Source organism: Lytechinus variegatus, chromosome 16 (genome assembly GCF_018143015.1).
Source record: "Lytechinus variegatus isolate NC3 chromosome 16, Lvar_3.0, whole genome shotgun sequence".
Lineage (NCBI taxonomy): Eukaryota > Metazoa > Echinodermata > Echinoidea > Temnopleuroida > Toxopneustidae > Lytechinus > Lytechinus variegatus.
This window is the reverse complement of record NC_054755.1, coordinates 26920017-26931695: the sequence shown is the minus strand read 5'-3', so window position 1 is coordinate 26931695 and position 11679 is coordinate 26920017. Positions and strand designations below refer to the sequence as shown.

Sequence of the window (11679 nt, the reverse complement as noted above, 5' to 3'; positions counted from 1 at the left end):
CTCGCATTTGCTACTATGTTATGATTATTTGCAAAAAGAAATTCCAAAAGTATGCTTCCCCTTTTCGTATGATACTGCAGTCACATTTCCCCTACGGCGGCCGTAAGGCGAGTCGAAAAGTATGGAAGCTTTAAAGTGCCACCCAGATGTTCATATAATCATCTCGTCATGTCTACCTAGGGAAATGGATAAAATGACGAGATCCATGATCTTGCCATCTGATCATCTCTTCTGTAAGATGTAGACATGAAGGGGTTCGAGATCTCGTCATCTTATCCCTTTTCCCTTAGAGATGTAGATATGACGAGATGATTATTTGAATATCTGGGTGGCACTTTTAAGCTTGCATAGTAAAACAGCCGTTTAATTCATTTTTATTCAAACCCAAAATATATGTAGCTAGTACCAAAAATGTAAAAGACGGCTTTTTTTAGACTCGGCGTACGGACGCCGTATTAAGGGAAAATGTGATTGCGCCATTAGAGTACTTTTACATAACTGACAACCCTCTGCCCCCCCCCCTCTTTCCACTCTTCAGTCCCCCCCCCCCCCTACACACACACACACTCTCTCTCTCACTCCATCAGTCTCTCATTATATTTTCTCCCCGGCCGGATCGTGTCTTCTATCTTTACCGCATGTGGTCTCCCCTCTTTCATCCACCCCCTTTCTTTCATCCCCTCTCTCTCTTTCTCTCTTTCATCCACCATCTTTTTCTCACACCCTCCCCATCTACACACAAATCAGTCAAAAATGACCAGTTGATAGGGTCAGCTGGGAGCAACTGTTATTCGAGTCATATTTGACTATTTTCTAGTCATATTTTACTAGAACACAGTTATTTCTGACTACATGTCAGAAATGTGATCGTCATATCAGTTGCAACCAGCTGACTACTGGTCTAGTCAATTTGACTAATTTGTTTTAAGAGCGTACCTCCTTTCGTTTTTCCCTCCTCCCACCCCCCCTCTCTTTCTCTCTCTTTCTCTCTCTCTCACACACACACACTTTCTCCTTTCCTCTACTATACCTCCCCCTCTGCCACCCCTCCTCATATTTCATCACATTTTTAGAATTAATTCACATCAACTATCAGTGGCGTACCTGGGATTTTCCACAGGGGGGGGGGCAAAACCGGCCGAAACATTTGACAAGCAAAAAAAAGTCTTCAATCAAAAAGCTCTTCAATCGTACCAGACAAAAATTTGACAAGCAAAAAAAAAAAAAAGGTCTGCAAGCTCGTCAGGGGGGGGGGGGCAAAATAGGTATTCAAGCTCGTCGGGGGGGGGGCAGGGATATGTCTTTTGTATGGGTTGTGACTCGTCAGGGGGGGGAAGACTGCCCCCTCTGCCCCCCCCGTAGGTACGCTAGTGTGAACTATTATCAAAGAACACAATCATACGAAACTTTAAATAAGATTTTGAATCATTATTAAAATATATGTGATTTGACACATTTTCTCATTTGAATTAATACAAAAATAATTTCTATCAATAATGTCGCAACACAGTCATATTACACAAAAAAATATATCACAAGAGTTGTAATCTGTAAAATAATTGTATGAGTCAGACGTATACATCAACTTAACCACATATTTATTCACAAACTTTGTATAAATTATCATGATTCACATCGGTTACATTATTTCATCGGTTGAAGATATAATAAAAAAAAATATATAAATCTATTATAAAGATTTACTTGACAATCTAGTTTATCTTCATCCTGATGACGACCAGAGTATACTGGTCGAAACGTCGATAAACATTTGTGTTATCACTACAATCAGACAAGCAAGATAACATAATACACTCTTAAAATAGTTGGGCAAAAAATGACAAACTTTTAACCATCCCTGGGCAACATACTGTCCACACAATTATTGGTTAAAATCTGCCCAAATTGGGTAATAAAAACTAATAATTGGGTATCAAATTTACTCAATATTGTATGATAATTGCCCGGTAGAATACATATATTGCTTCTGTAAATTTTTTTTTCTCTAACAGTGTAAACCTTAATGTCCGTAAACTTACATAAGATTTACTGAATAGAAAGTATATTATGACGATGAACACAACAATATCATGGTTATACGTCTGGAATACAAAGAATGTTTTAATAGCACATTACTTTTTATGCAAAAGTTTCACTACATTACCATTAAGAATATACTTAAATTCATACACAAAGTCTTCAATATCCTTGAAGCAAACGATTAAACAGTTTTGATCAATTGTGATCAATACAGTTGGACCAACTTAACTTGTGCTTAGCTTACAAAATATACTAACGATACGTGAGTCGCTACAGCAACAGAACTATAACTTACGAATAGTGATGGCTAAACACTTTTAAAATAAAAATGTAAAAAAAATACGCAGTGTTTCTCAGAAACTACGGCAAGTGCATTTTCTCATACAGAGAAGGGGTTTGAAACAAGATAAATAACATCGTGATATTTACAAGTTTTATTTACAAGTGCAATCTTTGCGCAACGAGACAATACATTTTTTATATGGAATGTTTCCTGTTAAAGCGAACATTTGAAATTATTTCGGGTCATGTGCTTTTATGTGTAATATTGGGCCTTGTATAGATAGGATAAGAATCGATTAATCTAGCGCGAAAAAAATATTATTCCAATCCTTTTGACGGAGTAAGATTTCTAATCAGCAAATTAACCAATGTGAAATGTTTCTCTTACGCTTTAATCAGTGGTGTGTCCTTATACAGTACCAAATACTGAAGTGTTAAGTTCACACCCTATAGAGGTTTGACATAACGTTAACAAGGGTGTAAACATAAAATCAAAAGGTGTTGGAATATCATAACACCCAGTTGAACTAACATTAAAAATGTCACCAAGTAAAATAACCGTTATGGTCCCGTATGTACATCAATAAACACTATATTTGTTGTTTATTAGGCCAATCATACTGAGTAATAACAATGATAATGATGTCCAACAACGTTTTCTCAGCGCTGCGTACTATTATCATACCCCGGCTTTAGCATAACCCTGATCAGACACAGGAGCAGTCGAGGAATTACTTCCTACCGGGTACTACTCCTGGGTGGAGGGTGGCAAAATGATGACGTAGGTAGTTTTTAATGACCTTTGACCTTATGACCTGATGACCCTGACGATGACCTCTGATGGTAACATCGTGTAGAATCAGAGGCCTCTTCTCGATGAGCGTGAACTAGAAAGGTCTTTGACGTCATAGATCTTGAAGGAGCCCTGGGAGGGGACCGTCTGCGGAGAAATGCATTGTGATAGCTTGAATGTCCCAGAAGACATGGCCGACGTCCTGTCATCAGGTACCTGATAGATTAAGTAGTGTCCTGAAAAGAGAGGGAGAGAGAAATTGGGAATATTTGATTAAAATCTAAAGAAAAAAAGACACACACACTTTGACTACACGTCATCAATTCTGTTTAAAAACAGCAATCACATCAATATCCGCACAACTATGCATTTTTTTAAATATAATTTAAACCTCTTGGGAATCTAGTATTAAGCATGGGATATTTCTGCAAAATTGAGAATGATTTGCCCCCCCCAGGAAAAAAGAACTTGATTCATCTCAACAACAGAATCAAGTATAAAAGGGAAGACATAAAAAAGCACGGCTTTGTAGTAGGACATTTTAGTTACCTAGAAGCTGTACCGATTCGAAGAAATTAAATGAATAAATAGATAAATAAATAAATAAATAAAGAAATAAATAAAACTATGCAGTAGGACATAACTAAAACAAATCAACTGAAATAAATAACAAACTTAGGATTAAATTTAAAGGTCAAGTCCACCTCTGAAAAATGTTGATTTAAATCAATAGAGAAAAAATCAGACAAGCACAATGCTGAAAATTTCATCAAAATCGGATGTAAAATAAGAAAGTTATGACATTTCAAAGTTTCGCTTATTTTCAACAAAATAGTTATATGAACGAGCCAGTTACATCCAAATGAGAGAGTCGATGATGTCACTCACTCACTTACTATTTCTTTTGTTTTTTATTGTTTGAATTATACAATATTTCAATTTTTACGAATTTGACGATTAGGACCTCCTTGCCTGAAGCACAAAACGTTATAATAATGGAATTCCACGTGTTCAGGGAGGAATGAAACTTCATTTCACATGACAATGACGAGAAAATCAAAATATTTCATATAATAAAATACAAAAGAAATAGTGAGTGATGTCATCAGTTCCTCATTTGCATACCGAACGGGATGTGCATATAACTGTTTTGTGAAATGAAGCGAAACTTTAAAATGCCATAACTTTCTTATTTTACATCCGATTTTGATGGATTTTTCAGTGTTATGTTTGTTGAATTTTTCTCTTTTTATTCAAATCAAGTTTTTGTTGGGGTGGACTTGTCCTTAAAAAATTAAAATTTAATATGAAGTAGGATATTTTTAGTTACCTGGGCGCTCTACTGACTCGAAGACAAAGGTGTGGTTGCTTGATCTCTTTATTTTGTCGAGCATGAAACTCTGTTCCGGATTAAAGATATCCTTCACCGTCTGGAAAATGAAATAAAATAGACAAAGAAATCGCGTGAGTCGTTGTATATAAGAAGATATATTTCCGACTCCGTATATAGCAGCTGAAACTAATCAATAAATCTGTCGGATTTGGAGGCTGCTACAATTTTCGTCTCATTGTGTTGTGCTAATGTGCTCTGATTATTAAAGGGTGGTTAACTAGATACATCTTATGATGGCAGTGCAATGCGAGCGAGTTTATTAAAGTTCCCATTGCACTTGGAGTTAAAGTTCCAATTCAAATCAACCAGTTTGGTGTCTTGTCTTTAACATAAACAAACGATACCACAAATTAGTGGTGAAAGTGAGACATAACTTACTTTTTCATTGACGGAATTATCATGTGCTCACAAATGATTGTCTTTCAAAATGGAATAATAACTTTAATTACTGTTATGGAGTTGACTTCGTACCTTCATACAGTTTTGAACTGCGTCGTATAACTGATTTGTGCTCCCGTGACGAATAACACATCGTTGGCCCTCCGTAAACCCTATGACCGCATAGAAGTCCAAAAAGAATTGAGCTGTGGCGAAGAAAGGGAAAGAAATTTATTTCATTTGTTTGTTTGTGTCATAGAAGCTGGGATAGAAGCTTGAAGAACTGGATTAAAAATACAATCATTGTCATCATCATCATCACCACCGCCATCACCATCATCATCTTCCTCCTCCTCCTCATCAATAACTTCATCATCACCATCACCACCACCATCATCATCATCGTCATTATCGTCATCATCACCACCACCACCACCATCATCACCATCATCACCACCACCATCATCATCATCACCATCACCATCACCACCACCACCACCACCACCATCATCATCATCATCATCACCACCAAAACCACCATCATCATCATCACCACCACCACCACCATCATCATCATCATCATCACCACCAAAACCACCATCATCATCATCATCACCACCACCACCACCACCACCACCATCATCATCATCATCACCACCAAAACCACCATCATCATCACCACCACCACCATCATCATCATCGTGATCAGTATTCATGATAACTGTCTCACCTCGCTCATCAACCAACGTTCCCATGGTAACCATTTCTCCCTGCTTATTGAGGTAGATCTGTGAGTTGCCGTCCCCGTCCTGGCTTACGTAAGAGAGTGCCGATGTCGAAACATGTCTCGGCTTTCGACTCCAAACGATCTCCGAGCGCACCACTTCCACAACAACTATAAATAGAATAACAAATTGGTGGAACAGAAAGATTCAAATTAAGAACCTGAAATATAAGAAAGATAACTGTCATTTTTTTCTGGAAACAGGCCTGGGCCGCGGAACGATTTGGAAAGTGAGGGAGGGGAGGGGGGCTGACCATGCGGGGAAAAAAACGAATGGTCATTATCACTTTTTTGCCACGTTTATTGAAAGGGGTTCCGCGGTCCCTATTATTGAGCGTATCAAAATTTGCATTAATTCTATGATCTACCATTTATTCATTAATCAATTCATTTACCGATCTTTTTATCTTATGGATTACCCATGAATATTTCATCTATTCTTTGTCAAGCTATCGCGAATATGATTAGGCAATTTCATATGCAATATTTCACTTTTAAACTGCAACTTCCTCAAGTCAACTTTTCATTATGCATTCAATTCTCGTGCTTCCACAACATGTTCATTATCATTTCGCCAGAAGTTTTCTACCATTTATTTCTATTTACACATTTAAAGGTGATAGAATAGTGTTCTCATCTCAAAAGGAGTTATGTAAAGAGCGGAAACGTTCACTCCATAACAAGTGAAGTGGGAGTTAATACAGAGTGAAAATGTTAATTTTTTACTCATTTCTTGAGTGGCGGGAAGGATCACCAAAGCATTTGATTTAGAATGAAATTTTGAGATTTTACTCCGAATCAACCCGCGAAAGAGTGATTTTTTCACTCTTTTTGAATGATTACTCACTTTCATCAGCAACGGTCACTCGTATCGTAGTCTTCTTCAGATGAACTGTATTCCCCTCAACATATCTTCTCAGAATAGTCTATAGAAGCAAAAGAAAACAACAAAATAGGGTAAATACATTCATGTACACGTACATTTACTGTAACTTACGCCAGGGTATAAGATCCAGTGTATTTTGAAGGGGGGGGGGGCAAACCGGCCTATATCTTTTCTCAGTTGGAATACAGGGGTGATATAACTATACACCTCTCTTTTGCATACTCACGTACGTCTCGTCTTTTTCTTTTTAATAATTTTTATAATAATAGAGGTATATTTACCCAGGGTAGCCACTTCAGTTCCGAAAACTGTTCTCCCAGCGGGCCCTGCTGTTATTATTACCCGGCTAAGCTAGGCTACCTATTCAAGTGCACACAGCTTTTTGAGGAATAACTTCCTGCCGTGTACATTTTTCTTCTTTTTCTCCCCTTTTTCGCTATTTGAAATATCCCCTGCCGCCCATGTACACTGCAAAAACCCCGGTGTTGATGTAGTACCAGCCCGGAATCTGTATCTGTCCACACCAGAGAAGTGTTAAACAACACCGGTTTTGGTATTAGTCTAACACCAGATAGGTGTTTATACAACACCAATAGTTTTAAAACAGCAACGGTTTCATTCCAAACTGGTGTTATTTCAATACTTCTCTGGTGTGGACATAATCATATATAGATTCCGAGCTGGTGTTAAATCAACACCGGAGTTTTTGCAGTGTAACACCTCCCCTGATTTACGCCAAGTTGGGGGCATGAGACATAGTGACATATGCATTGGGCATTCGATTTTGGCCCTTCTTTATCATGTTTATAATGTAGAATTCTTTCTCAAACATTAATATCAAGCGGATATGGCCCCTTGTAAATATTTATCATCATTAGGCTCTCATTTTCAGGTAATAAAGTGCATCCAAATTAATGGTTTTAACCAGAGTCAATAAAAGATATATCGGTGATCAATATGCCGTCATAACTACCCACGATAATTAAACATTATCTTTGCTATATTTGATTATTAGCCTTTTTAAACACTAAGTACAGTCCACCAAGATGCAAAACAAAAATTATATCTCTGATTTTGTGTACTTGTATAAATATGCATGAATATACATAATAATAAAATAAATCACTGACAAGCCATAAAATGATGTGAAACCCAAATGGCAAAGTCCTGTTTATTCAAAAAATATTGTTTGATCGATCCTCAGGCGGTCTCGATTTTTATGCCCAGAAGATTTAGATTAAACATTTACATAAACCATTGAAATCAATTGCTGAGTATATAAGACGGGTCTTTGTTGACTACATAGTTTTGGTTTCTGTGGTTATTTTCAAGTCATTATTTCTACTAGTTCTAATAGAGATAATGAAAATCAATATAATACATTATTTATAACTGAAACTCGGTAAAGTATATTTATGTAGGCAATATACATAATAGCTTTTCATAATATTTGAAGCTGTAGAGTGGTTGAGTATTTTTTAGTTTTACTTTATGTTCGGTTCTAGTTGTGACCTAATGCCAAAGCAATTCTTCATCAAACGATGGAAATTTTACATAGGCCTATGTATAACCAGTATCGGCCTACGTAATTTTCCACAAGGTAAACTTTAAAACGGATTAGAAACAACGATATAACAATACAAGGCATGTCACTGGGGAGCAAAGATCTGACGCTCTATCTAGTTTGATAATCGTGAAGAGAAAGGTATCCATTTGTTGTCCATGACGGGGGGGGGGGCAAAGTGACCTAGGGGCGACTTCATTTTTTTCCCTAGTTGAAAATTACACATTCGTTGAATGTGATTATAGCTCAAAGTCCAGACCTATATATTTCTTTTACCCCCCCCCCTTCCCCTGCTTTCTCCTCTTTTCTTCACTACTTGAGAAATCATACGGAGGAATAGTCGCCCCTGCCCCCCTCCCTCCCACGGTGGTGGGGCCGCCCCTGGTCAACAACATAGTCACAAGAAACAGGAAAGAATTCTTCGATTTTTTTGGGGGGGTGGGTGGGGCTGCTAACATTATGAACTCGTTTCCGTCTTTCACCCTCAACATGAATATATCTGCCCACAAGAAATCATTACGATTTCGTGTTCTGTAATTTTTTTTTACAATTTCGTGCTATATATCTAGTGTAAAAGGGCCTCTAACTTACCAGTGTGAACGTGGTGTCGATAGTCATGAACAGCTTCTGTAAATCAACGGTGTCCAAGCTCTTCAGTTCGATGTCATTCAGATGGGTTACTTCATCAGATTCTCTGTATTATACGAAATGAAGAATAAAGGAAGATAGTGGGAGAAGGACAAAGAGAAAAGAGGAGAAGAGAGAAAAGGAGAGAGATAGAGAAGAGTAGAGAATAGAAAGGGCGAAGAGAGAAGGGGGAGATATAGAGAGAAAAAAAATCAATACATGCCTATAATATTTCTCTCTTTTTAATTTTTTTTTCTTTCTGGGGGTACATTCGCAATCTAAATTTGAATCTGGATGTTTCGTGTGTTACTTGAACTCTCTCCCGGTTATGTTTTTATTTTCCTTTAAATACCTTTTCTGTCAAATTTAGAGATGTTAACGACAAAGATTATATCTTGAATTTTTTTGTCCATTCCATGCCCGAGAAGTGGGTTAATATTCAAGAAGAAAAAAAAACACTCCAAAATTTATTCTGATAGAACAACACCCGATCAAAATCAATTTTCATACAAAATCGCATTTTTTTAAATCTCATTGTTTATTTTTGTTTCATATCCCCTCCAGATCACAACTGTTTTACGATACACATTCCTATAATAATTGATATTTATATGCTATGTAACCACAAGAATATTTATCAGGATGCTGCACTCCGCTTTTTAGCAGCCTCCTCCATTTCCAACCTGATATGTAATAATCTTGAATATAATTTTTGTACAGGGATACTTGAGACATGTTTTGTTATTCATATGTCAAAATGTAAAAAACAAACTGTAATGATTGAAAATGGAAATAAACGAAATGAAATGTAGTGATAAATGGGAATGATGATATGCACTCGTTTGGGTGGAGGGGTGGATTTTACAAAGCTAATGCAGGCTTTAATACGTACTTCAGGCCAGCATGGTGAGCTGCCGTGTCGGTGAGTACTCTGGCAAGCTTATACCCATTCTCTGATCGATTCAGCCGAGCACCAAACGGACACGGGTTGTCGAATGGATGGAAGTGAGCCGGGAGATGGACGGTGAACCCCTCGAGATCATGGTAGTCTATTTGCTCCTGGCGAGAAAGCTGAAAAAGGACAGAGAAATAATTTACTCTGTCGGTTGGGGGAGGTTATCCTGACGTAAGTTCAGTTACCATGGTTACAGGAGCCGCAAAATCGTGTTCGGTATTATGTTAAACAAAAAATTACCATCATTTTATTATTTTTTTGGCATCAACCTCCTACTTTCGCCTCAGCCACCCCCACTCCCCACTTTCCGGGGCCCCTGAGTTTAACCAATTGCAAGGTACTATAGAAAAACGTGTACGAGGGTTCGGTGAAATCTATTAAAAAATGAATAACATCATAGCATAGTATTAAAATTTTTTGAAAACCCTATTTTGCTTGTGATGTCATATGCGAGTAGCTCCCCGTTTATAAACAACAAAATCTCCGAAAAACTTTTTTGCAGCTAATGACTTATTGATTAATATATTATAATGACAATGGTAAAATTATACATGTATAGTGAAATAAAAGTGAAATAATCTTGCTAGCCAAAGTAGCCATGCAGGCTGCCGAACAAAATGATATTGGAAAAAATTATCATAATATATTAGCTCTCGACAATATACTGTTCATTGTACTGAATTACAAAGTTCTTATTTGTTTTCAAAATTTTCAATTATAGAATTACAAAGTTCGTACTTCTTTTCATTCTTTAAAATGACAAAGTTCGCCCTATTTTGTCATACAAAATGAGTGTATATGACTTAACGGGTGACCTAAACAATGATAACTCCTAATTTTTCGAGGGAATGTAGACAAAAAAAATCCTTGCGATAGTTTCATTGTAAAATAAACTACTCACATCATGATGCGGCATCACAAAGTCAACCAGTCCTTCGGCAACGTCTTCGACCCTGTGAGCGACTCTGTCAAGGAATCCCTTCAGCCCTCCTTGACCGTGGTGGCCGTCGGGCTCATCCTCGCCCTCATTCTCCACGTTCTTCTGGGATTCTTGACAGATCTTCTTCGTGGCATCGCCCACCGTTGCCTGGTCGAACGACACGACTTCGTTCTCTGCTTCCTCGCTCAGGCCGAAGTCGTCGACCTCGGGTTCAGAGGAACGTTCGCGTTCGATGTCGCACTTCTGTTCCTTGGTCTGTGAGTCTTTCTTGTCAAAAAAGGCGTTGTCGAGAAAGAAGGAGTCGTCTGAGTATTTGTCGTGCGACAGCCCTTGCTTGGGTGATAATGACGGCACTTCTGTCATCACTCTTGGTGATGCATTCCCAAGAAGAAGGCATTTTTCGATCTTTTCTGCTACCAGCGTTCGCTCAGAACGCTGTCGCTTGACTACTGGTTTCACCATAACTTTCTCATTCAAATTAATAGAAGATCGCTTTCGTTGCATCATCGGTTGAGCCATACTGAATCTTCGCTTGAAATCGTTCGAATCGAATTTTAAAAAGATATATGTAATTTTGTAGATTGGTGCTAGAGATTTCCTCAGCCGTCTGATCGGTGTCTGTGAATTAACTGACCAGTCATACAAGCGAGTGGACTTTTTATGCTCTTCTTCCAACACGCAAAGCAAATGCACCCAGGCCAATCGCTGAACGTGCTGAAAGGGGAAATCCCGGAAAAACTCAGAGCGGAGATAGAGAAAGGAGGCGTGGCTAGATGACGTAGAGTTGCGGGTGACTTGTTTTTAGTGCCGTGTGCAAGAAATAAGTTACAGGCCAATGCCGATAGCTAAATTCCGATCGCATATCTCGTGACTGGCATATAAATGCACTCAATGGGTATTAAATTCAAGGGGTACGGAAAACTACAGGAAGGTCAAAAGTTTCCTGTTCATTTTTTAAAAAAAGAAAAGGTTTTTTTTGCCAGTGGATATTTGCCCATCACCACCACCCGCACCATCACCATACCGCAACCACCACC

General features: G+C 38.0%; 1 protein-coding gene across 1 annotated transcript; it reads right to left on the bottom strand.

Annotated features, from left to right (window-relative positions):
• Positions 1-3181: 3181 nt before the first annotated feature.
• Positions 3182-11297, bottom strand: LOC121430191. Its single transcript, XM_041627469.1, has 8 exons — positions 10604-11297; positions 9640-9818; positions 8712-8814; positions 6518-6596; positions 5617-5781; positions 4980-5092; positions 4446-4545; positions 3182-3351 (listed from the first exon to the last, which is right to left on the bottom strand). The coding sequence occupies exons 1-8, from the start codon at positions 11159-11161 to the stop codon at positions 3182-3184; spliced, it is 1467 nt and encodes a 488-aa protein (XP_041483403.1). The 5' UTR covers positions 11162-11297.
• Between the last annotated feature and the right edge of the window lie 382 nt (positions 11298-11679).